This window comes from Scyliorhinus torazame, chromosome 9 (assembly GCF_047496885.1).
Source record: "Scyliorhinus torazame isolate Kashiwa2021f chromosome 9, sScyTor2.1, whole genome shotgun sequence".
Lineage (NCBI taxonomy): Eukaryota > Metazoa > Chordata > Chondrichthyes > Carcharhiniformes > Scyliorhinidae > Scyliorhinus > Scyliorhinus torazame.
This window is the reverse complement of record NC_092715.1, coordinates 100,346,537-100,373,901: the sequence shown is the minus strand read 5'-3', so window position 1 is coordinate 100,373,901 and position 27,365 is coordinate 100,346,537. Positions and strand designations below refer to the sequence as shown.

At 46.7% G+C, this 27,365-nt stretch overlaps 1 protein-coding gene across 2 annotated transcripts in view; it reads left to right on the top strand.

The window, feature by feature from the left end:
• ell2 (elongation factor for RNA polymerase II 2) overlaps positions 1-27,365 on the top strand; it is a 227,121-nt gene that overhangs the window by 78,352 nt on the left and 121,404 nt on the right. For both annotated transcript variants that reach the window (XM_072516322.1, XM_072516323.1), the window contains exon 3: positions 9,815-9,936. In XM_072516322.1, the coding sequence (XP_072372423.1) occupies positions 9,815-9,936 (122 nt within the window). The remainder of the gene's footprint in view (positions 1-9,814; positions 9,937-27,365) is intronic.

Sequence of the window (27,365 nt, the reverse complement as noted above, 5' to 3'; positions counted from 1 at the left end):
AAGTTCTGAAAGAATATCCAAACCAATAATTTTTATTTTTGCATGAAAGACATTGAAGCCTGGGCTGCTCATGCTTGTTTACAAAAAGAAAAGGGCCATTTTTTGACTTTGCAAACTGATTTCAATTTTGGAACCCCTCCAGTGCTTGCAGTGGAGCTTCATGTTCGATAAGGCACTGAAGCTGTTTTGAAGTCTGAGGGAATCATTTGCTACTGTACACAGTAAAATTGCTTTCATTGTCCCTTGTGCAAGTTATTTGACTTGGGAATGCACAGTGCTGCACATGTATGACACAGTATTTCAGCTTGTATGTTGTATTTTTCTGGGCAAGAAATGTTTGAAGGAACCCAAGTCCAACTTTAAATTGATTCCTTTGGGAACCCATCATTCACTATTGTTTCATTTAAAGTTGTGATTTTCAGGAACGCAACTTCATAAAAGTGAGGACTTGCTGTCAATCATTGAACCTTGCAGAATAGGTTTATTTATTTTAATGTCCAATAATTTAGGAATTAGCCGTATCTGACTAATTGAGAATCTAGATGTGGCTAATTTTTAAAAATGGTAAGTACAGTTTACTGGGCATGCAATCTCAATACCTATTTCCAAGACGTGCGGATGTAGACTTTTAAATCTTAAGTCACTAGGTAATATTGTAAGACAAAAAACAGAATTTTACTTCCTTAATACTACATAATAATTATTTGCTAAAATGGTTTATGATGTGAAAAATGCTGGGGTTAAGCAGCATGGAAATGTCAGCAACAATGTTTGGAGAGGGAAGCTGGCATCAAGATCAGCTTGGGCAATCAGACTAAATTCTGCAATAGAAAACAAGTGTAGCAAATACTGAGCAGCTTCAAGGCAGGGCACGTCATGGCAAAGAGTAAATAACGACAGAGAACAAGGGTGGGTCTGGCACATCTTGAGTCAACAGTCTTGGTAATCACTCCCAAGTCAGAGTGCTGCTCACTCCTTTACAAAAAGATAGAAGCTGCTTGAAGATGTGCGGTGGCAGAATTACAAACTTGGATGAATGAAAATGGCTGAAAAAGTGTCAAACTTTCTGCAGATGTTAAGGTTAATGTATCCATGGAGTACATTTATCTACATTGTGTATTTTTAAAATCAAATTCTACTCATGAGTGCATGTGGCTAAATCTCTCCATGTTGACAAACCTGTGATTGATCACCGATTTCCATTCGACAAATGTCCACATAATATGATGTAGAAAATGTCATTTTAATTCATTCTCCGTTTTCCAATTCATTCCCAGCTTTCCAATAGATTTAACAGGTATAAAAGATCTACCTGGAATAATAAAATCACAACAAGGGAACAATAAGCCTTTGTTTCAGTTCTGCACAAAACATTTATTAATGGTGCATCATTGCCTGTGTGGGGTAAGGCTCTAAATGGGTCTTGAATATTAGATATACATTCGCTTTTTGAGTCATTTAACGAACTGTTTTTATAGGATAGTGAATTTCATGACCAGAGTGAGTAGAGAAGAACAGGGTAATGCCCTCAAAATAAATAATTAAATGTATGTAGCACATCTTCAAAACAAATCTTTGCTTTTTAGTTCTGATGCATGCTTGTAATACATTGTGCTATGTATTGTGACTAACTTGGGAGTCGATATTGGTTGAACCATTGAGCATTTTGGGCCAAACTATACTGAAGGGTAATAAGTTCTGTCTCCCACACAGATTTGCCAATCTAGGTTAAACTATTAAGGGAGAATGCCGAGTGGAAGTTTTTTCCTATTTGGAAGTATGAAATTAAAATTGAAAGATTGTCACTGGGCTGCTTTTTGAACTATTAACCTTTATAGCAGCTATTCAGTACACTGTCTGCGCTGGTTCTTTGCTAAAACAATTCAGAATTCATTTTATCTCATCTATTCTTTAAATATTTATCCTTTTCCAAAGATCCACTGATCTTTGCTCCCCAATGATTTAAAAACAAACAAAAATGTTTTTTAAATTCCAAACATAACCAATAACATACACAGTCAACAGCCCAATATACACATAATTCACAGTTTGGTAATTTTCCCCCTTTTGGTCCCCTAAACTAATCCCCCAACCCAATGGCGACAAACCGAACATAGGACAGAAAAAGTCTCCATCGTGTTGCTTTCAACCTCCAACTGAATAAGATTCATTGCCAATCAGAGGCGAATGGTATTGGGCCCCCTTTCCCTCCAGCAGCTCTGGCAAATCCGAAACCTCAAAAATAGCCACCAAAGTACACGGCGGCATCCTCACTCTATTATCTCTGACGGGGTCTTGAAAACCACTGCCCAGAAACCCCCCAACAATGCATCCCCAGAACATAGGAGCGTGGTTTGCCAGCCCCCTCCCACATCTTTCGCATATATCATCCACTTACGGGGAAAACCCACTCATACGGGCCCTAGCCTATGTGCCGTGCCCTATGCACAACCTTAAACTGTATAAGACTCATCCTAGCAAAGGGTGAGGTCGAATTGATCCGGTGTAATATTTCACTCCAGGATCCCCACCCAAGCTCAATTCCTCCTCCCATTCCCTCCCCTGGCACCTTCTCTGTCTCACCCAGCCTCCCGTAAATATCCCCAATCCACTCCTCCCCAACTCATCCGCTATGAACAACTTATCTAATAGCATGTGCTTTGGCTGCCGAGGGAATCCATGCAAACCCCCGAACCTATCTGAATTAACTCTCCCTTGGCAATTCCAAATTTCTCCTGCAACTCTGTTAGCCCCGTGAACCTCCCCTCAAAGAAAGGGTCCCTTACCCTTCCCTGCACCACCCCCGGCCATTGCGTCCATCCCTCCTAGAATAAACCTGTGGTTCCCACATATTGGAAACAGTCATACGTCCTATATTAAAGTGCCACCCTAACTGATTCAAAATTTAGAGAGACGACCCAATGACGGGACTACTAGTGTACCCACCCAGAAAAAAATGAGAGCGGGGCTGCTGCCAGGGCTCTCAAGCTCGCCCCCATACATTGAGGCCTCCTCCACCTGCATCCATTCTGACCTTCTCCTCCCCTGTTTCATGCTATTCTCAAGATCACCACTACAGTTTGGGGTCTACCCTTTGGGGCCCATCCCCACTAATGTTTTTTGCCCTTGGTCTTTCTCAGCTCTACCAATACAGATTCCACATCATCCGAGCTAATATCCTCCATTAATGCATTCATTTCCTCTTTAACCAGAAATGCCAACCAACTCACTTTTTACCTGTTCTTCCTAAATACTAAATACCTCTGGATTCAGTTCCCATCCCTGGTCACCCTACATCCATGTCTCCATAATTCCAACTATATCATACCCGTTTACATCTTTTGCACAAATAATTCAACCAGTCTATTGCAAATGCTCTGTGCATTAAGACACAAAGCCTTGAGGCTTGTCTCTTTAACATTCTTTGGCCTGTTCCCATTATTTTTTACTGAGGCACTGTTTGATTGTGGCCGTTGGTATCCCTGCATATCAAACTTTTCTTCTCTCTCATACGTGGAGATCTCTCTCTCTCTCTCTCTTTCTCTCTTGCTCTTTTTCTCTCTCTCCTTTCTCTCTCGTTCTTTTTCTCTCTCGCTCCTTTTCTCTCTCGCTTTTTCTTTTCCTCTTTTTTTTCTTTCTCGCTCTTTTTCTCTCGTTCGTTTGCTCTCCCTCGCTCGTTTGCTCTCCCTCGCTCGTTTGCTCTCCCTCGCTCGTTTGCTCTCCCTCGCTCGTTTGCTCTCCCTCGCTCGTTTGCTCTCCCTCGCTCGTTTGCTCTCCCTCGCTCGCTTGCTCTCGCTCGCTCTTTTCCTCGCACTTGCTCGTTTGCACTCTTGCACTCGCTCTTTTGCGCACTCGCTCTTTTGCACACTCACTCTTTTGCTCTCGCTCTTTTGCGCTGGCTCTCGCTCTTTTGCGCTGGCTCTCGCTCTTTTGCGCTGGCTCTCGCTCTTTTGCGCTGGCTCTCGCTCTTTTGCGCTGGCTCTCGCTCTTTTGCGCTGGCTCTCGCTCTTTTGCGCTGGCTCTCGCTCCTTTGCGCTGGCTCTCGCTCCTTTGCGCTGGCTCTCGCTCCTTTGCGCTGGCTCTCGCTCCTTTGCGCTGTTGCTCTTTTTAACCTTAGTCTATTTGCTCTGTTTACGTCACCTTTGCTCATGAGTCGCCAGGTATCTTTATGATACCGCCACGTGGTTCAAGTTCAGGTTAGGATTAATAATACAGCACACCGCTTAGTAAGGATTAAAAGAACGGTCATTTATTATATACAACAAGCAATATTAATACACTAATACTACTATCTATATAATAAACCTATCACTACTGGCCAATACTTAACTTAGGAAGAGCCCACCAGGTCAGGGAAATGAATGGCTTGTCCAGTCAAATCTGGCCCGCGGGATTCAAAAGGCTGCTACAGGTCGGTGGCTAGGTGTCTCTACCGGATAGCGATCACTGGATTCAAACTTACTATTGCCGGTGGCTGGTCTTGCGAAGGTCTCGAGCAGGCGAGGATAAGGAGAGAGAGATCTGAACTTGGACCCTCACTTTTATAGGGCCCAGGGGCTTCCTGCCTCCCGGGGCGGCCCTTGACCCTGAGTCCCAAGTGATTGGATCTGTCCCCAATCTCTGGGGTCGATGTGTCCAATGGTGAGGCGATTCCTCGATCGGGGGGTGGTCGCTCACCTGTCTTTGGAATACATTGTTGACAAATGTGAGGTTAACCATTTTGGTAGGAATAACAGCAAAAGGGATTATTATTTAAATGATAAAATATTAAAATATGCTGCTGTGCTGGGTGTGCTAGTGCATGAGTCGCAAAAAGTTGGTTTTCAGGTGCAACAGGTGATTAAGAAGGCAAATGGAATTTTGTCCTTCATTGCTAGAGGGATGGAGTTTAAGACTAGGGAGGTTATGCTGCAATTGTATAAAGTGTTAGTGAGGCCACACCTGGAGTATTGTGTTCAGTTTTGGTCTCCTTACTTGAGAAAGGATGTACTGGCACTGGAGGGTGTGCAGAGGGGATTCACTAGGTTAATCCCAGAGCTGAAGGGGTTGGATTACGAGGAGAGGTTGAGTAGACTGGGACTGTACTCGTTGGAATTTAGAAGGATGAGGGGGGATCTTATAGAAGCATATAAGATTATGAAGGGAATAGATAGGATAGATGCGGGCAGGTTGTTTCCACTGGCGGGTGAAAGCAGAACTAGGGGGCATAGCCTCAAAATAAGGGGAAGTAGATTTAGGACTGCGTTTAGGAGGAACTTCTTCACCCAAAGGGTTGTGAATCTATAGAATTCCTTGCCCAGTGAAGCAGTAGAGGCTCCTTCATTAAATGTTTTTAAGATAAAGATAGATAGTTTTTTTGAAGAATAAAGGGATTAAGGGTTATGGTGTTCGGGCTGGAAAGTGGAGCTGAGTCCACAAAAGATCAGCCATGATCTCATTGAATGGTGGAGCGGGCTCGAGGGGCCAGATGGCCTACTCCTGCTCCTAGTTCTTACGTTTCGGCCACTGCAGGCGCCGACAGGTCTGGCCCGGTATTCAATTGCTAATATGTTGCAATTGTTCCCGGGGATAGCCGATTTAACTGTGGATGTCTGAATAGATGGGCTGCAAACAGTCCTGAATGCAACTGCGAATACCTGGGTTGATGGGCTGTTGATAGCCCTGAGTATCGATCTGGGCTACCTTCCCAGAGCCGAATATGCAAAACTGTCTGCAGCTGCCTGCTTGTGTCTTCTTGGCTGCTTTTCCCAGCAGTCTTTCGGGTTAGCCATTTTAAACTGGGTTTTGGCCAGATTAATCGGAACGCAGCCATTTTACATGGCTACAGCGCTCGCTCTCGCTCTTTTGCTCTCGCTCTCGCTCTTTTGCTCTCGCTCTTTTGCTCTCGCTCTTTTGCTCTCGCTCTCGCTCTTTTGCTCTCGCTCTCGCTCTTTTCCACTCGCTCTCGCTCTTTTCCACTCGCTCTCGCTCTTTTCCACTCGCTCTCGCTCTTTTCCACTCGCTCTCGCTCTTTTCCACTCGCTCTCGCTCTTTTCCACTCGCTCTCGCTCTTTCCCACTCGCTCTCGCTCTTTCCCACTCGCTCTCGCTCTTTCCCACTCGCTCTTTCCCACTCGCTCTTTCCCACTCGCTCTTTTCCTCTCGCTCTTTTCCTCTCGCTCTTTTCCTCTCGCTCTTTTCCTCTCGCTCTTTTCCTCTCGCTCTTTTCCTCTCGCTCTTTTCCTCTCGCTCTTTTCCGCTCGCTCTCGCTCTTTTCCGCTCGCTCTCGCTCTTTTCCGCTCGCTCTCGCTCTTTTCCGCTCGCTCTCGCTCTTTTCCGCTCGCTCTCGCTCTTTTCCGCTCGCTCTCGCTCTTTTCCGCTCGCTCTTTTCCGCTCGCTCTCGCTCTTTTCCGCTCGCTCTTTTCCGCTCGCTCTCGCTCTTTTCCGCTCGCTCTCGCTCTTTTCCGCTCGCTCTCTCGCTCTTTTCCGCTCGCTCTCTCGCTCTTTTCCGCTCGCTCTCTCGCTCTTTTCCGCTCGCTCTCTCGCTCTTTTCCGCTCGCTCTCTCGCTCTTTTCCGCTCGCTCTCTCGCTCTTTTCCGCTCGCTCTCTCGCTCTTTTCCGCTCGCTCTCTCGCTCTTTTCCGCTCGCTCTCTCGCTCTTTTCCGCTCGCTCTCTCGCTCTTTTCCGCTCTCTCGCGCCCCTGCGCTCTCTCGCTCTCTCGCGCCCTTGCGCTCTCTCTCTCGCGCCCTTGCGCTCTCTCTCTCGCTCTCTCTCTCGCGCCCTTGCGCTCTCTCTCTCTCTCTCTCGCTCTCTCTCTCGCGCCCTTGCGCTCTCTCTCTCTCTCTCTCGCTCTCTCTCTCGCGCCCTTGCGCGCGCTCTCTCTCTCTCGCGCTCTCTCTCTCGCGCCCTTGCGCGCGCTCTCTCTCTCTCGCGCCCTTGCGCGCTCTCTCTCTCTCGTGCCCTTGCGCTCTCTCTCTCTCGCGCCCTTGCGCTCTCTCTCTCTCTCTCTCTCGTGCCCTTGCGCGCGCTCTCTCTCTCTCGTGCCCTTGCGCGCTCTCTCTCTCTCTCTCGTGCCCTTGCGCGCTCTCTCTCTCGTGCCCTTGCGCTCTCTCTCTCTCTCGCGCCCTTGCGCTCTCTCTCTCTCTCTCTCTCTCACGCCCTTGTGCGCTCTCTCTCGCGCGCCCTTGCGCGCGCTCTCTCTCGCGCCCTTGCGCGCTCTCTCTCTCGCGCCCTTGCGCGCTCTCTCTCGCACGCCCTTGCGCTCTCTCTCTCTCTCTCGCGCGTGCCCCCTTGCGCCCTCCCCCTTGCAATGAGCTACCTCTACCTCTCGCGCGCGAGCTACCTCTACCGCTATCTCTCGCGCACGAGCTACCTCTACCTCTCTCTCTCTCTCTCTCTCTCGCTTGCGCGAGCTACCTCTACCTCTCGCGAGCTACCTCTACCTCTCTCTCGCTCGCGCGCGCGAGCTACCTCTACCTCTCTCTCGCTCGCGCGTGCGAGCGAGCTACCTCTATCTCTCGCTCTCGCGCGCGAGCTACCTCTATCGCGCGTTCTCTTTTGGGTGGGGGGTTCTCTCTTGCTCTTGCTCGCGCAAATCAAAGGTGATTCAATTCCGATGGGGGAACATCGTCTCCCAAATAGAGAATTTCAGCCATCAATGGCCTTTAGCAGCAATACCTATATGAAAAGAAATAGAATTCAATATATTTCATTTTTTACAGAAAAATAAAAACAGAGCTACAAGATTTTGTTTTTGAATTTTTACATTCCAGAAGACCACATGGGCAGTTCCCTGGAATGTTCTTTCGGTGTTGAAACTTCTCCTTGGTTATTTTTACATCAGTATTAAATGGAAGGTGATTCCAAGGAAGATGTTTTAAATTCTTGTGCAATGGACCAGGAAAATACTTGGTCTTAGTTACTTTGAAAATACCAATCGATCAATAAATCAAATTACTAAGGATGCAAGCAGGTTCGGTTTTATTTTTTTCATTTTCAGTATCATTGGAAAGGTTGACGTTTATTGCCCATCTGTTGTTTCCCTGAAAAGGTCGTGGACCACCTTGAATGGCTGCAATGGTTTGGAGACATTGTGCTACAAGTGTGGTAAAACAGTGACTGGGCCCGTTCAGAAGACTGCTAAGTGTCAATGTTTAGGTAGACAGAGTCACTTACAGAATTCTGTATAAAACAGTAGATTACCTTCCTGAAAGCACATTAATAAACCGCTTGGATTTTAGCAACAATCAGGTAATTTCATTATCAATTTTATGGATGTCAGCTTTTATTTTCCTATTTTACACTGGACTCAAATGATCATACTGCCACGATATCTTGTTCTCTGGATTATTTGTTGGTCCAGATCTCTGGATTATTAGCCCACTAACATAACCACTAAATACTCCTAAATTAGGATGTGCTTGTTTTCTTGCTTTACTCAGTACTCACAATACTTAGTTTTAAAGCTTACCTTTTGTAATATTTAATTTTTAACATTAACCCGATTTCTCTGTCTCCAATGCTGCCTTATCAGCTGAGTATTCCCTGCAGACACGCGGCCCAATCTTTATTTTGTTTTCTATGAAATTTATTAAAACTAAATGACGATTTTTCCTTCCTGGTTTGCTGTCTGAAAAATCTTCATTTCGATTGGCTGTTTAACCTGTTTGATGGCATCACTATTACGGGGGTTTTGGAGGTTCCCCAAGGTTGGCACCAGATTGACATTTATTTATCTTTATTGCCGTACAGTACCTCTGTTCTAAGAAGTCTGAATATTTTCATAATGCTGCGAAACTAAGAGCTGTGGGTTAGCAAAGTTTATCCTTGTATGCATCACTAAATGCACAAGGGCAAAAAGTATTTTGAAGGGTTAATAAAGTGTTGACTTTTATTTCAATGTGATGGGAATGGTGCTTCAATCATATTGAGCCATTGTCATACCCCATGAGCAATACTGCATTTGAGCACTGAAACTCAAGCCGTAATTTCTGAACTCCAGTGAATTGCCCGCACAGGGTAGCATCGAAAAATAAATCACAAACTTGGATAGTTCTAACTGTGTTGCAACAATAGTTACTCAAAGTTAGAGTAAGCAAAAGCACTGAAGCACTTCTAGCTTCTGCTTAACTATAGCACTGACTTGTCTGTCCGTCCCGTTTTCCAGCCAAGGGTAGTGGAAATCTGGAAACTCCCTCAAAAGAAGCATGCTGGCTGGCTGATTTGAAATTTTCAAGACCTGGCTTGATAGATTTCTGTTGGAGTAAGGGATATTGAGGAATATGGGTAAATGGAATTGAGGTATAGGTCAGCCATGTTCTATAGAATGCTGGAACTGGCTAAAGGTTTATGGATCTACAGAGAAAAGAAAGAACATTTAACTTGACTAACCACGTATCAAAAACTTTAGCTTAATCAGTGCATTCAAATAAATGTTTCCTTATGAATGGACACTGATTTCTTTGACCATTATTTCATTTTGCTGTTTCTGTGATCTGTTGAAATTATTATAAAGGCATAAGCTAATAAAATGATTAGTACTGAGGCCCGAAGATGAGCCATTAAGTATCTTCTAAGAGAAATGGAAATTTTATTGCCAGGAAGCTACAGCTTAGAACATTTAGCTTGGGTAGTTGTGCTGAGTTCCTCCTGCATTCAGTCCTTCAGTGAATGAAAACATTGCTAGATATACTTTTTTTCTTTAGTTACATCATTCTCTAAGCACTATGCTGAAAAGGTATGTTGATTAATTTATCCAAGAGTAGCCTACCGTTGATCTGATTTAATTTGATTTGTTTTTTTTTTAAATGCTAGCTTTTATTTTCCTTTCTCCATAGTCAATAAAGATTCCAGGAACAGGTGCCCGCAACGAAGTGCGAAATTTTGACTTTTATGTATCCAATGTTGGAAAAGATAACCCTCAGGGAAGTTTTGACTGTGTCCAGCAGTATGTCTCCAGGTACTGTAAATCATCTTTTCTTTACAGTGAATGATTCGAGTGAAAAGACTCATTGGAGCCTTACTATTAGGAGACGTACATTGTATCCTGTTGCATGTTTATTTAGCAAGCTAACTTGAGCAAAGATTGCCCAAGCCAACCTGCTTGATTTAAATGTTAGATCATCATTTATTTGCACTCCTGTTTCTTTTATGTAAGAAGTCAATTCCGATTGGTTTGACAGTATTTTGATCTGAAGAAGTGCATAGTGAGCAGTTGTAACTTATTGTTAGTGAATGGGGCACATCACTTAAACCATCTCAATTATTGCAAATAAAAAATGGGATTGAGGTATTATTAGGCTCAAATTTTATTCCACGATATCAAGAAGTCAAGAATGTTATGGTTTGTTGGACCATTTCAAGAACATTGTCTTGTTGATTCAAGTTTGTTTCATGAGTTGAAATGCAGATCTTTTTACCATTTTCTGCTACAAATCAATGGCTATAAGAAGAAACAAATAACCATTCCAATTTGATAAAACATGTTGATGACAATTGGCAAACAGGTACATTTAAATGATATTTTGAACTAGGAATTGAAGTAGTAATAGTTTGGAAGGCAAGTATAACACAATTGGTTAGCACACATTTCACCTCTGGGCTCCTGGCTTGAAATTAAGCTAGAATGATGGGATAATTGTTTGGTATCTTTGCTGACATTGGAGGTCTCCTACAAAATGACAATGAAGCCTGCTTCGCAGAACATGTGGGTCGACAACATTATCCCACAAATTGTTTTTAGAAGTGTGGTGGTATGTATCAGGGGTAGTACGGTACCTGTGAAGCCGAGAGGCTATTGGCAGACAGGCACCGGGTCCTGGTTGGATCTGCTGCCTGCTGGCTCCGCCCAGCAAGGCGGAGTATAAGAGCCCAGGTTCTCCCAGCAGCCGCATTCTGTAACTGAGCTGCTGGGGAACAGGTCTTGCTTAATAAAGCCTCGATTGACTTCATCACTTCTCGACTTGAGTAATTGTTGCGCTAGAATTTATTAAGCAGACTTAAAAAGACTATGGAGCTCCGGATCGCCCCGGAGTGTCTGCAAATCAGCCCCCATGCAGCAAACTCGGCGGCCGTGTTTAAACACTGGCTAGCATGCTTCGAAGATTACCTTCGAACGGCCCCCGGCCGGACCACGGAAGACCAGAAAATGCAGGTCCTGCATTCCAGGGTGAGCCCGGAGATCTACACGCTCATCGAAGACGCGGAGGATTTCACGACGGCGCTCACCATGCTGAAAGGAGTCTACATTCGGCCCATAAACCAGGTCTGCGCACGCCACCAACTCGCGACGAGACGGCAAATCCCCGGAGAATCGCTAGACGAGTTCTACAGCGCACTGTTGATATTGGGAAGGAACTACAACTGCCCGTCGGTGAGCGCAAACGAGCATACGGAGCTCCTAATCAGGGATGTTTTTGTGGCAGGTATGACTTCTTCTCAAATCCGCCAGAGACTGTTAGCGAGAGACTCGTTAGGACTCAGAGGCACGGGCCCTTGCGGCCTCCCTCAACTTGGCCTTACAAAATGCCCGCGCCTACGGCCCCGACCGTGTGGCAGCCCCTTGGGATCCATGGACCCCCGTTGTGACCGACTCCCCGGCACTCCCCACCCTCCCGCAAGCCTGCGCGGCTAGAACACCTGACCATCCGGGTGAGCCCTGCTGCTATTTTTGCGGGCAGGCGAAACACCCCCGGCAGCGCTGCCCGGCCCGCGCAGTTATCTGTAAGAGCTGCGGCAAAAAGGGGCATTACGCAGCGGTGTGCCAGTCCCAGGGGTCGCCACTATCTCCGGGGGAGAACGGGGACAGCAGACTCAACCCCCGCAATGATCCATGTGCGGCCCGCGGGCACTGCCATTTTGGGTCCCGGACACCACGCGGGGAGGATGGGCGCCGCCATCTTGTGACCCCCCCCGTGCGATCCATGGGGGTGGCCATTTTGTCCGACCGCGTGCGATCCATGGATGCCGCCATCTTGGCTGATAGCCAAGGACCCCAGCATAGACGGCTCCACGGGGTCTGAAGAAAACGCCGCGATGCAACATCCACGACGATGCAACAAGCACGGAAAGTTTTATCCACCCAGATACGGTATGACGCTGTTTTCTTTCCATTCGTCCGAGCACCCAAAAGATTTTCCTAGCAGCGGAATCCCATTCAGTAGAGATCAAAGGGTTCTGCATTGCGAACCAAACGGTGCAAGGGAGGGAGTTTAAGAATTATAGGCTTTATGTCCTTCCCCAACTCTGCGCTCCCTCTCTCTTAGGGTTAGATTTCCAATGTAACCTCCAGAGCCTAACGTTCCAATTCGGCGGCCCAATGCCCCTACTCACTATCTGCAGCCTCGCGACCCTCAAGGTTGAACCGCCTTCCTTGTTTGCAAACCTCACCCCGGATTGCAAACCCGTCGCTCCTAGGAGCAGATGATACAGCGCCCAGGATCGGACGTTTATCCGGTCTGAAGTCCAGCAGCTGCTGAAGGAAGGCATAATCCAGGCCAGCAATAGCCCCTGGAGAGCCCAGGTGGTAGTTGTGAAGACCGGGGAGAAGCAGAGGATGGTCGTAGACTATAGTCAGACCATCAATAGGTACACGCAGCTAGATGCGTATCCTCTCCCCCGCATATCCGTCATGGTCAATCGGATTGCACAGTACAAAGCCTTTTCCACCGTGGACCTCAAGTCCGCATACCATCAGCTCCCCATCCGTCCGAGTGACCGCAAGTACACGGCCTTTGAGGCAGACGGGCGGCTCTACCATTTTTTAAGGGTCCCATTTGGCGTCACGAACGGAGTCTCGGTCTTCCAACGGGAGATGGACCGAATGGTTGACCAGCACGGTTTGCGGGCCACGTTCCCATACCTCGACAATGTAACCATCTGCGGCCATGACCAACAGGACCACGACGCCAGCCTCCGCAAATTCCTCCAATCCGTTAACGCCCTGAACCTCACCTATAACCAGGAAAAATGCGTTTTTAGCACTAACCGTCTGGCCATCCTGGGATACGTTGCGTGTAATGGAGTGATAGGCCCCGACCCCGAACGCATGACCCCCCTTATGGAATTCCTCTCACCCCCCCTCACTGCTCCAAAGCCCTGAAATGCTGCCTGGGCTTCTTCTCTTACTACGCCCAGTGGGTTCCCCAGTACGCACACAAGGCCCACCCGTTAATCCAGTCCACTACCTTCCCCCTGTCGACAGAGGCCTGCCAGGCCTTCAACCGCAACAAAGCGGATATCGCAAAGGCCACTATGCGCGCAATCGACGAGTCCCTCCCCTTCCAAGTCGAGAGCGACGCATCCGATGTAGCTCTGGCGGCCACCCTCAACCAAGCGGGCAGACCCGGGGCCTTTTTCTCCCGGACCCTCCAAGCCTCCGAGATCCGCCACTCCTCAGTGGAAAAGGAAGCCCAAGCCATAGTGGAAGCTGTGCGACATTGGAGGCATTACCTGGCCGGCAGGAGATTTACTCTCCTCACTGACCAACGGTCAGTAGCCTTTATGTTTGATAATGCACAGCGGGGCAAAATCAAGAACGACAAGATCTTAAGGTGGAGGATTGAACTCTCCACCTATAACTATGAGATCTTGTATCGTCCTGGAAAGCTGAATGAGCCGTCTGCTGCCCTATCCCGCGGCACATGTGCCAACACACAAGTAGACCGCCTCCAAGCCCTCCACGAGGACCTCTGCCACCCAGGGGTCACTCGATTCTACCATTTTGTGAAGTCCCGCAACCTCCCCTACTCTCTTGAGGAGGTCCGTACAGCCACCAGGAACTGCCAAATCTGCGCAGAGTGCAAACCGCACTTTTTCAGGCCAGATAGAGCGCACCTGATAAAGGCTTCCCGTCCCTTTGAACGCCTCAGTTTGGATTTCAAAGGCCCCCCCCCTCCACCGACCGCAACGCATACTTCCTAAACGTGGTGGACGAATACTCCCCTTTCCCCTTCGCCATCCCCTGCCCCGACATGACAGTGGCCACAGTCATTAAAGCCCTTGGCACCATCTTTACACTGTTCGGTTTCCCCGCGTATATCATAGCGACAGGGGGTCCTCCTTCATGAGCGACTAACTGGGTCAGTTCCTGCTTAGCAAGGGCATTGCCTCGAGCAGGACGACCAGTTACAACCCCCGGGAGAACGGTCAGGTAGAGAGGGAGAACGGTACGGTCTGGAAGACCGTCCTACTGGCCCTACGGTCCAGAAATCTCCCAGTTTCCCGTTGGCAGGAAGTCCTCCCGGATGCCCTCCACTCCATCCGGTCCCTGCTATGTACCACCACTAATCAAACGCCTCACTAGCACCTCCTTGTCTTCCCCAGGAAGTCCTCCTCTGGAACGTTGCTGCCGACCTGGCTGGCAGCCCCAGGACCCATCTTGCTCGGAAAGCATGTGCGGGCGCACAAATCGGACCCGTTGGTCGCGAGGATTCACCTTCTCCAAGCAAACCCTCAGTACGCATACGTTGCGTACCCCGACGGCCGACAGGACATGGTCCCCCTGCGGGACCTGGCGCCTGCCGGAAACACACACACCCCCCCAACACCAATCACCCCCTCCCTCCCACTGGCGCACCCCACGACCGCTCCCTTCCCGGGTGGATCGGTCCTCCTCCCGTGCCTGCCCAGGAGTAAAGAAACCGGGACGAACAGCACAAAGCTCCCAGAGACGACAGTGCCCGAGCCAGCACCTGCACCACCACCGGGTCTGAGGCGATCGGACGACCAGGGCACCCGCTCGACTCGTGGAATCCGGGTGACAAAAAGATGTTAATAATTCTGACAAAACCTGTACATAGTTAACTGTTGAGCTCAATGCATAACCACTGTATGAAATTAGTTCCAGGACCAGCCTTGTAAATCCCTACCACCATGCGACCCACCACCCCGCCGGGTTCTTTTTTAACAAGGGATGAATTTGGTGGTATGTATAAGGGGTAGTACGGTACCTGTGAAGCCGAGAGGCTATCGGCAGACAGGCACCGGGTCCTGGTTGGATCTGCCGACTGCTGGCTTCGCCCAGCAAGGCGGAGTATAAGCGCCCAGGTTCTCCCAGCAGCCGCATTCTGTAACTGAGCTGCTGGGGAACAAGTCTTGCTTAATAAAGCCTCGATTGACTTCATCACTTTTCGACTTGAGTAATTGTTGCGCTACAAGAAGTAAACTTGTTGGACAATATCCACCCAGCCTTCAACCTCTGCTCACTGCAGGCTGCTAGACTTTAAGGGTTAATCCATGTGCTGCTGACATCCATGGTGCATGGCCTGAGCTTTTGCATCTCAACAGTGCCACTCATGGCTGCCTTTGCTGATGGTTGCATACAGTTAGGACAGGTGGTCCCTGAGTGCTTGAGTGCAAAAAGGTGAAGACGGGATTTATTTTATTGTAGTTAACAGTGTGTATGAAAGGTCTGGGCCTATCATATGTTCACCATGAAAATTGGGAATAGGTGGAAGATTCATATTAATACTTAAGAACTTAAGAACTAGGAGCAGGAGTAGGCCATCTCGAGCCTGCTCCGCCATTCAATAAAAACATGGCTGATCTTTTTGCGTACTCAGCTCGTCGTAACCTTTCGTTCCTTTACTGTTCAAAAATCTACCTACCTTTGCCTTAAAAACATTTTAATGAGGTCGCCTCAACTGCTTCGCTGGGCAGGGAATTCCACAGATTCACGACCCTTTGGGTGAAGAAGTTCCTCCTCAACTCAGTCCTAAATCTGTTCCCCCTTATTTTGAGGCTATGCCCCCTAGTTCTAGTTTCACCCGCCAGTGGAAACAACCTCCTTGCTTCTATCCTGTCTATTCCCTTCATAATTTGTTTCTATAAGATCTCCCCTCATTCTTCTAAATTCCAACAAGTATCGTCCCAGTCTACTTAGTTTCTTCTCATAAGCTAATCTACTCAACTTCGGAATCAACCTTGTGAATCTCCTCTGCACATCCTCCACTGGATGTTGTTCTTGGTGTAAATGTCCACCTATTTTCAGCTCTGTAGTGTCACCCAACTCCATCCCTAGCTCAGCTCATCTGCTGTCAAAACCCTTGTCCACGGCTTTGTTCACCCGAGATCAGTGCTATTATGGCCAACCCTCCCGCATTGTATCATAAACACGAGGACGTTCAAAACTCTGGTGCCCAATAATTTACTCTCGCCCAAGTCCTGTTCACGCATTACCTCTGTGTTTACTGATCCACATTGGCTTGCAGTCAAGCAACACCTCAATTTTAAAATGATCATCCTTGTTTTCAAATCCCTTCATGACCTAGCCCCTCCCAAGTCCTAAAACCCTCATCTGCTGCTCTTCCAATTTGGACTGCTTGAGCATCCCCAATTGTAACTGCCTCACCATCGTGATCATGCCTTCACATGCCTAAGGCCTAAGCTATGGAATTCCCTCCCTAAACTCCTCTGCCATTCAACTTCTCTCTTCTCCGTTAAGATGTTTCTCGATACCTACCTTTGATCAAACCTTTAGCCATCTGCTTTAATGCGTTTTCTGGCTTGGTGCTAAACTTTGCATGACTGTTTCTGAGAAGCTTCTTGAGCCACTGTATTATGTTAAAGGTGCTGTATTGATGCAGGTTGTCGCAAGGCATATGGTCACGGCAGAAAGGGAATATTGTTTCACGTACGTTTGTTCTAAAGTGGGGAACGTATTCCAGCACTGGAATTCCGCACTCTGATGACCACAACAAGAAATTTATTTCCTAGCTCAATACTAATCAAGTTGGAATAATATTTGGAATTATTAAAGCAGTTCTAAAATGATATCAAGAGAATGTAAGCACAATAGAGCAACGAATGGCAGATATTTTAAATCCATGTTGCTTTAAAGCCTTGGGTGGCCAGGATGTCATTGAGATATAAGCAGTGAAAAAGGTGTGATCAAGGCCCTGAGTATACAATTTTGTTTCTAGCAAACATTTTTATGGGCATATTTTCTGGTGAATTTAACATTGGAAGTGTATAATACACTTGCCATTGATGTATTAATACATGCATAAGTGATTTGAGTCTGTCAAAGGTACTTAAACCAAATATGTTTATTTTTAAATTGTGCTGTTATGTGATATACAACATTAGGGGTTTTTCTATTTGCTACTGTTAGTTTATAACTCACGTTGATGTCTTTTTGCTAAAGCTCCCCACATATTATGCTCATATTGACCTCATTTATAACTAATAAATAAAGGACAATATATCCGAACAGACTGGTGTAAATATACAGATTTCCAAAGAGTCCAGCAAGAGGAGGAACTGAAGATGAATGACACCGAATTGAGGATGTTAATGGCTAAACCAAAATTGCATAAATCGTCTTTCAACTGCTAGCTTTTGAAACCATATTATTTCATGTGAATGTAAATAGGAGCAGACCAAACAGCCTTTTGAGCCCGCTCCACTATTCAGTCTGATGATGGTTGATCTTTGACTTCAACTACACTCATCTGCCAGCTCCCCAAGTCCTTTGATTCCCTGAGACCAAATCTGTCTGTCTCATCCTTAAACATATTCAACAATGGAGCATCCATAACCGTCTGAGGTACAGAATTCCAAAGATTCAGAACCCTGTGAAGAAATTTCCCCTCATCTGGGTCCCAGATGATCAGCCTCTTACCCTGAGATTGTGCACCCCCCAAGCCCCATATTCTAGATTACCCAGCCAAGGGAAACAGCTTTTCAGTATCTACCCTGGTGAACCTTTCATTCTTCTAACTCCAGAGAATATCGACCCAATTTAGTTAGCCTCTTATCATAGGATAACCCTCTTATTCCAGGGACCAATCTAGTGAACCTTCATTTAATGCCTCCAAAGCAGGTATATCCTTTCTTCAATATCGAGATCAAAACTGCCCACTGTATTCCACCAAAGCCGTGTACAATTGTAGAAAGGCTTTCTTATTTTTGTACTCCAAATTCCACAGAGAATTCATAGAATCCTTATAGTGCAGAAGGAGGGCATTCAGCCCATTGAGTCTGCACTGACCCTCCGAAAGTACACTCCACTTAGGCCCATTCCTGCCCCATCCCTGTAACCCCGTGCATTGATCACGACCAATCCACCTAACCCGCACATCTTTGGACTGCAGCATTCCATTTGCTTTCCTGCTGTACCATCTCTTTTGGCATTAGAGTTTGTACAGTGCAGAAGGAGGCCATTTGGCCCATCGAGTCTGCACTGGACCTCTAAAAGATCTAGGGCACTCCCCCGCCCTATCCCTGTAACCCCATCTAACCTACACATCCCTGGACATTAAGGGGCAATTTAGCATGGCCAATCCACCTAACCTGTACATTTTTGGACTGTGGGAGAAAACCGGAGACCAGGAGGAAGCCCATGCAGACACTGGGACAACATAGAAATTCCACACAGTTACTCAAGGCCAGAATTTAACCTGGGTCCCTGGTGCTGTGATGCAGCAGTGCTAACCAGTATACATGTGATAGTGGCGTAGTGGTAATACCACTGAACTAGCAATCTCGAGGCCCAAGCTAAGGCTCTGAGGGCACAGGTCCCATCCCACCATGGCAGTTGGTGGAATTTAAATTTAGTTAATTAAACCAAAACAAAAATTTGCATTTGATAAGGTTCCCCATGGTAGGCTCATTCAGAAAGTTAAGGGACATGGGTTGCAGGGAAATATGGCTGTCTGGATACAGAATTGGCTGGCTGAAAGAAGACAGTGAGTGGTAGTGGATGGAAAGTATTCCACCTGGAGGTGGAAAGAATTCTGCCTGGAGGTCAATGACCAGTGGTGACCTGCAGGGATCTGTTCTGGGACCTCTGTTTGTGGTCTTTATAAATGACTTGGATGAGGAAGTGGAAGTGTGGATTAGTAAGTTTGCCGATGACACAAAGATTGGTGGGGTTGTAGTTAGTGTTGAGAGCTGTTGCAGGTTACAGCAGGACATTTACAGGATGCTGGGCTGAGAAGTGGTAGATGGAGTTCAACATAGATAAATGTGAAGTGATTCATTTTGGAAGGATTTGAATGCTGAATACAAGGTTAAAGGCTGGATTCTTGGAAGTGGTGGGAACAGAGGGATCTTGGGGTCCATGTTCACAGATCCCTCAAAGCTGCCACCCAGGTTGATAGGGTTGTCAAGAAGGCGTACCGTGTGTTGGCTTTCATTAACAGGGGGATTGAGTTTAAGAGTCGCAAGGTTTTTCTGCAGCTTTATAAAACCCTGGGTAGACCACACTGGAATATTGTATCCAGTTCTGGTCACTCATTATAGGAAGGATGTGGATGCTGTGGAGAGGGTGCAGAAGAGATTTACCAGGATGGTTCCTGGACTGGAGGGCATGTCTTATGAAGAAAGGTTGAGGGGTCTCGGGCTTTTATCAGGGGAGCGAAGAAGGAAGAGAGGTGACTTGATAGAGTTGTTCAAGGTGATGAGAGCCGTGGATAGTCAGACTTTTCTCCAGGGCGGAAATGGCTGTCACGAGGGGACATCGTTTTAAGATGATTGGAGGAAGGTATAGGGGAAATGTCAGGGGTAGGTTCTTTACACAGAGTGGTGGGTGCGTGGAATGCACTGCCAGCAGAGGTGGTGGGGTCAGACTCATGAGGGATATTTAAGTGACTCTTGGGACAGGCATATGGACAGCAGTAAATTAAAGGGGTGTAGGTTAGGTTGATCTTAGATTAGGATAAATGGGCATCTTGGGCCAAAAGGTCTGTACTGTGCTGTACTGTTCTACGTTCCATGTTCTAAAACTAAATTTGAAAGCTAGCCTCAATAATGATCATGAAACCATCATCAATTGTCGTTAGCCATTGGGTTCACTAGTTTCTTTCAGGAAGGAAATCGGCTGGTCTTGCCTGGCCTACATGTGACTCCAGATCCACAGTAATTAACTTCTGAAATGACCAAGCAAGCCACTTGGCTCACTGGCATTTAGGGATGGGCGACAAATCCTGACCCTGCCAGCCATTCGAACATCCCATGAAAGGATTAAAAAGTACATCCAAGTCCCTTTGAAAATCAGCACTTAGAATTTTCATGATTTTTAAAACATTATTCATAGAATCCCCACAGCATAGAAGGAGGCTATTCAACCCATCAAGTCTGCACTTACCCTCTGAAAGAGTGCCCTACCTAGGGTCAGGCCTCCACCTATCCCCGTAACCCAGTAACTCCACCTCACCTTTTGGATACCAAGGGACAATTTAGCATGGCCAATTCACCTGCACATCTTTGGACTGTGGGAGGAAACCGGAGCACCCAGAGGAAACCCACGCCGACACTGGGAGAAAGTGCAAACTTCACACAAGGCCAGAATTGAACTCGGGCTCCTGGTGTTGTGTGGCAGCAGTGCCACCGACCATGACACCCTTTTCTGCTTTTCCATTCTTACAACTAGGGTGAATAGCCTCACTATTTTCCCCCACTTACAACTTTATTTTTGCATCCTCTGCAAATTTGGAGATATTACATTTATTTCCCTCATCCAGGTCATTAATATATAATGTGAACAGTTGAGGTCCTAGCACAGATAATAATCATAATCTTTATTAATGTCACAAGTAGGCTTACATTAATACTGCAATGAAGTTACTGTGAAAATCCCCGAGTCTACACTATGGCACCTGTTGGGATTCACTGAGAGAGAATTCAGAATGTCCAATTCACCCAACAAGCACGTCTTTCAGGACTTGAAAGGAAATCGGAGCACCCAGAGGAAACCCACTCAGACACGGGGAGAATGTACAGACTCCGCACAGACAGTGACCCAAGCTGGGAATCAAAGCCAGGTCCTTGGTGCTGTGAAGCAGCAGTGTTAACCACTGTGCTACCGTGCTGCCCCTCCCTGCGTTACCCCACTAGCCACTGCCTGTGAATTGGAAAAGGATCCACTTATTCCAACATTTTGTTTCCTCTAACCAGCTTTTTATCCATCTCGAGACACTACCTGCAATCCCATACAATTTAACTTTACGTAGTAATCTGCTCTGTGAGACCTTGTCGAAAGCCTTCTAAAATTCTAAGTAAACCACATCCACCAGTTCTCATAAATAGCATTTATAGTGCAGAAGGAGGCCATTCAGCCCATCAAGTCTGCACCGGCCCTTGCCAAGAGCAGGCCTATTTGAGCTGATGCTTCCACCCTATCCCGTAATAGGGGACTCTATAGTCAGGGGCACAGATAGGCGCTTCTGTGGACGTGAAAGAGACTCCAGGATGGTATGTTGCCTCCCTGGTGCCAGGGTCCAGGATGTCTCCGAACGGGTAGAGGGAATACTGAAGGGGGAGGGCAAACAGGCAGAGGTCGTTGTACATATTGGTACTAACGACATAGGCAGGAAGGGGCATGAGGTCCTGCAGCAGGAGTTCAGGGAGCTAGGCAGAAAGTTAAAAGACAGGACCTCGAGGGTTGTAATCTCGGGATTACTCCCTGTGCCACGTGCCAGTGAGGCTAGAAATAGGAAGATAGAGCAGATAAACACGTGGCTAAACAGCTGGTGTAGGAGGGAGGGTTTCCATTATCTGGACCACTGGGAGCTCTTCCGGGGCAGGTGTGACCTGTATAAGAAGGACGGGTTGCATCTAAACCGGAGAGGCATAAATATCCTGGCCGCGAGGTTTGCTAGTGTCACACGGGAGGGTTTAAACTAGTATGGCAGGGGGGTGGGCACGGGAGCAATAGGTCAGAAGGTGAGAGCATTGAGGGAGAACTAGGGAATAGGGACAGTGTGGCTCTGAGGCAGAGCAGACGGGGAGAAGTTGCTGAACACAGCGGGTCTGGTGGCCTGAAGTGCATATGTTTTAATGCAAGGAGCATTACGGGTAAGGCAGATGAACTTGGAGCTTGGATTACTACTTGGAACTATGATGTTGTTGCCATTACAGAGACCTGGTTGAGGGAAGGGCAGGATTGGCAGCTAAACGTTCCAGGATTTAGATGTTTCAGGCGGGATAGAGGGGGATGTAAAAGGGGAGGTGGAGTTGCGCTACTTGTTCGGGAGAATATCACAGCTATACTGCGAGAGGACACTTCAGAGGGCAGTGAGGCTATATGGGTAGAGATCAGGAATAAGAAGGGTGCAGTCACAATGTTGGGGGTATACTACAGGCCTCCCAACAGCCAGCGGGAGATAGAGGAGCAGATAGGTAGACAGATTTTGGAAAAGAGTAAAAACAACAGGGTTGTGGTGATGGGAGACTTCAACTTCCCCAATATTGACTGGGACTCACTTAGTGCCAGGGGCTTAGACGGGGCGGAGTTTGTAAGGAGCATCCAGGAGGGCTTCTTAAAACAATATGTAAACAGTCCAACTAGGGAAGGGGCGGTACTGGACCTGGTATTGGGGAATGAGCCCGGCCAGGTGGTAGATGTTTCAGTAGGGGAGCATTTCGGTAACAGTGACCACAATTCAGTAAGTTTTAAAGTACTGGTGGACAAGGATAAGAGTGGTCCGAGGATGAATGTGCTAAATTGGGGGAAGTTCAATATTAGGCGGGAACTGAAGAACATAGATTGGGGGCGGATGTTTGAGGGCAAATCAACATCTGACATGTGGGAGGCTTTCAAGTGTCAGTTGTAAGGAATACAGGACCGGCATGTTCCTGTGAGGAAGAAAGATAAATACGGCAATTTTCGGGAACCTTGGATGACGAGTGATATTGTAGGCCTCGTCAAAAAGAAAAAGGAGGCATTTGTCAGGGCTAAGAGGCTGGGAACAGACGAAGCCTGTGTGGCATATAAGGAAAGTAGGAAGGAACTTAAGCAAGGAGTCAGGAGGGCTAGAAGGGGTCACGAAAAGTCATTAGCAAATAGGGTTAAGGAAAATCCCAAGGCTTTTTACACGTACATAAAAAGCAAGAGGGTAGCCAGGGAAAGGGTTGGCCCACTGAAGGATAGGCAAGGGAATCTATGTGTGGAGCCAGAGGAAATGGGTGAGGTACTAAATGAATACTTTGCATCAGTATTCACCAAAGAGAAGGAATTGGTAGATGTTGAGTCTGGAGAAGGGGGTGTAGATAGCCTGGATCACATTGTGATCCAAAAAGACGAGGTGTTGGGTGTCTTAAAAAATATTAAGGTAGATAAGTCCCCAGGGCCTGATGGGATCTACCCCAGAATACTGAAGGAGGCTGGAGAGGAAATTGCTGAGGCCTTGACAGAAATCTTTGGATCCTCGCTGTCTTCAGGGGATGTCCCGGAGGACTGGAGAATAGCCAATGTTGTTCCTCTGTTTAAGAAGGGTAGCAAGGATAATCCCGGGAACTACAGGCCGGTGAGCCTTACTTCAGTGGTAGGGAAATTACTGGAGAGAATTCTTAGAGACAGGATCTACTCCCATTTGGAAGCAAATGGACGTATTAGTGAGAGGCAGCACGGTTTTGTGAAGGGGAGGTCGTGTCTCACTAACTTGATAGAGTTTTTCGAGGAGGTCACTAAGATGATTGATGCAGGTAGGGCAGTAGATGTTGTCTATATGGACTTCAGTAAGGCCTTTGACAAGGTCCCTCATGGTAGACTAGTACAAATGGTGAAGTCACACGGGATCAGGGGTGAACTGGCAAGGTGGATACAGAACTGGCTAGGCCATAGAAGGCAGAGGGTAGCAATGGAGGGATGCTTTTCTAATTGGAGGGCTGTGACCAGTGGTGTTCCACAGGGATCAGTGCTGGGACCTTTGCTCTTTGTAGTATATATAAATGATTTGGAGGAAAATGTAACTGGTCTGATTAGTAAGTTTGCAGATGACACAAAGGTTGGTGGAATTGCGGATAGCGATGAGGACTGTCTGAGGATACAGCAGGATTTAGATTGTCTGGAGACTTGGGCGGAGAGATGGCAGATGGAGTTTAATCCGGACAAATGTGAGGTAATGCATTTTGGAAGGTCTAATGCAGGTAGGGAATATACAGTGAATGGTAGAACCCTCAAGAGTATTGAAAGTCAAAGAGATCTAGGAGTACAGGTCCACAGGTCATTGAAAGGGGCAACACAGGTGGAGAAGGTAGTCAAGAAGGCATACGGCATGCTTGCCTTCATTGGCCGGGGCATTGAGTAAAAGAATTGGCAAGTCATGTTGCAGCTGTATAGAACCTTAGTTAGGCCACACTTGGAGTATAGTGTTCAATTCTGGTCGCCACACTACCAGAAGGATGTGGAGGCTTTAGAGAGGGTGCAGAAGAGATTTACCAGAATGTTGCCTGGTATGGAGGGCATAAGCTATGAGGAGCGATTGAATAAACTCGGTTTGTTTTCACTGGAACGAAGGAGGTTGAGGGGCGACCTGATAAAGGTATACAAAATTATGAGGGGCATAGACAGAGTGGATAGTCAGAGGCTTTTCCCCAGGGTAGAGGGGTCAATTACTAGGGGGCATAGGTTTAAGGTGAGAGGGGCAAGGTTTAGAGTAGATGTACGAGGCAAGTTTTTTGCGCAGAGGGTAGTGGGTACCTGGAACTCGCTACTGGAGGAGGTAGTGGAAGCAGGGACGATAGGGACATTTAAGGGGCATCTTGACAAATATATGAATAGGATGGGAATAGAAGGATACAGACCCAGGAAGTGTAGAAGATTGTAGTTTAGTCGGGCAGTATGGTCGGCACGGGCTTGGAGGGCCGAAGGGCCTGTTCCTGTGCTGTACATTTCTTTGTTCTTTGTTCTTTGTAACCCAGTAACCCCCACCTAACCTTTTGGACACTAAGGGGCAATTTAGCATGGCCAATCCACCTGACGTGCACATCTTTGGACCGTGGGAGGGAGCGTCCAGAGAAAACCGACACAGACACTGGAAGAAAGTGCAAGCTCCACACAGACAGTTATCTGAGGCTGGAATTGAACCCGGGTCCCTGGAGCTGTGAGGCAGCAGTGCTAGGCACTGTGCCGCCCTTCTCCCTGGTCAACTCTACACGTTACATCTTCAAAGAATTCTAGTATATTTGTCGAGCATGATTTCCCTTTTGTAAATCCATGCTGACTTTGTCTGATTGTATCATTGCTTTCCAAATGTTGTGCTATGAAATCCTTGAGGGGTAGCATTGTGGATAGCACAATTGCTTCACAGCTCCAGGGTCCCAGGTTCGATTCCGGCTTGAGTCACTATCTGTGCGGAGTCTGCACATCCACCCCGTGTGTGCGTGGGTTTCCTACGGGTGCTCCGGTTTCCTCCCACAGTCCAAAGATGTGCAGGATTGGCCATGATAAATTGCCCTTAGTGTCCAAAATTGCCCTTAGCGTTGGGTGGGGATACTGTGTTGTGGAGATAGGGTAGAGTGCTCTTTCCAAGAGCCGGTGCAGACTCGATGGGCTGAATGGCCTCCTTCTGCACTGTAAATTCTATGATGATAATGGACTGTAGCAACTTCCCTACTCCAGCGTTAGGCTCACTGGTCTATATTTTCCTGAATATTCTCTACATTCCTTTTTGAATAGCGGGGTTACCCCCCCCAATCTGTAAGATTAGTTATCCTCCAATATGTAAGAACCATGCCAAGAGTCCAAAGAATTTTGGAAAAGAATCATTCCAGATTCCAATTTTGGTAAATAACCATCAATGGATCTACTATTTCTGGGCACTTCTGAAGTACTCTGGGATGAAAATTATCAGGCCCTGGAAATTTATCTGCCTTCAATCCCATTGACTTCCCTAAAACCATTTCTTTACTAATACTAATTTCTTCAACTCCTCACTGAAACCTGTGTTTCTCACAACTTCTGATATAGTATTCATGTCTTCCTTGTGATTTCTTTGTTCCCCGTTATGAATACCCTTTTTGCTGTAAGGGGCCTTGTTGCTAACTTTTCGGTTAGTTCAATTGTTCTGTTTTATTACCTTTGCTCTCGAGTCGCCAGGTATCTTTATGATACCGCCACGAGGTTCAAGTCCAAGTAATGATCAATAACCCAATACACCGATTAGTAAGATTCAAATCAAAGCACATTTATTATACACAGTAATCGCTACTCACGCTCAAATTCTACGCCTAAGCTACTTCTACAACTAACAGGCCTATACTTAACTTCGGACTGGCCCACCAGGTCAGGGGAACAAATGGCCTTTTGTTCGAGTTCTGAGTCTGTGGGATTCGAAGTTGGTACGGATTGGTAGCTAGGAGCACCTATCTCGTAGCGAGCGTTGAATTAAGACTTACGGTCTTTCGGCGGTCACTGCACCGGTCACGGTCAAGGTTGGTTCGCGTTGCTGGGTAACCTGAGCAGGAAGAAGAGAGCGAGTTGAACTTGGGGGCTTAACTTTATAGTCCCCAGGGGCTTCCTGCCTTTCGGGCGGACCCCGTACCTGGTCCCAAGTGATTGGACTTTGTCCCAATCGCTTGGTTCGATTTCTCCAATAGTGGAGCGGCTCCCTGATCGATGGGCGGTCTTGAGGTGTCCGTTAACCTCTTTTGCGTTGACTCCTGCTGGCACGGGGAGTTTGGCTTTGCTTTGTTTATCCCAAATGTTTCAACTGCACCCGGGGATTGCGCATTAGTATGTAGATAGCTGCTACATTATTATGCTGATGGTCGCTGGTATTGATGCTGTCTGGGCTTTTGCAGAGTTTTAATACACAGCAAACCTGCATCTGCTGGTTTCTGCCTGTGTTGGCTGAATTTCCCTTCAGCCTTTGCCGTTCGCCATTTTAAATCGGGACTTGGCCAATTCAGGTGGCTACACTCTACATTCGTTTTTATCAATATTTCTCGCCACATACCTATAGAAATGTTTCCAGTCAGTTTTTATGTTTCCCGCTAGCTTACTTGACTGTTGTATTTTCCCCCTCTTAATCAATCCCTTGGTTCTCTTTGTTGAATTTTAAACTGTCCCCAATCCTCAGGCTAATTGCTTTTTCTGCTAATTTGTATGTCCCTTCTTTGAATCTAATACTGTCTCTAATTTCCCTTGTAAGCCATGGTTTGGCACAGTTCTACTCTTGCGCCAAATAGGAATAAATAACTTTTGGAGTTCAGCTATTCGTTCTCCTGATTAGTAAATGTATTGAAGATGTTTTGACGATTTTTCATAAAACCATATTATTTTGTCTGATCATGTTACGGTTTTCTAAGTTCATTAAGATTTTCTTCATAATAGATTCTAGCACTTTCCTGATGACTGATGTCCAGTTAACTAGCCTGTCAGTCCCTGTTTTCTCTCTCCCTCCTTTCTTGAATGGTGCCCCTGTCCCAGAATGAATTGTCGCAACTGAAAGCATGTTATTGGTGCAAACAAATTTGATTAGACAACCCGTTTCTGAACTGCAGCTACAATATCGTCTTGAGTAATTCAGTAATTATGCCAAATCTGGGAAATAGAATAAGAGGTATATATACTGGTACCTTTAAAATATGCCATTTATTATAACTATTTTTAATAAACATTTGATCAAATATAGCTAAAATTCTGTTTGTTATGAAGGTGATGGA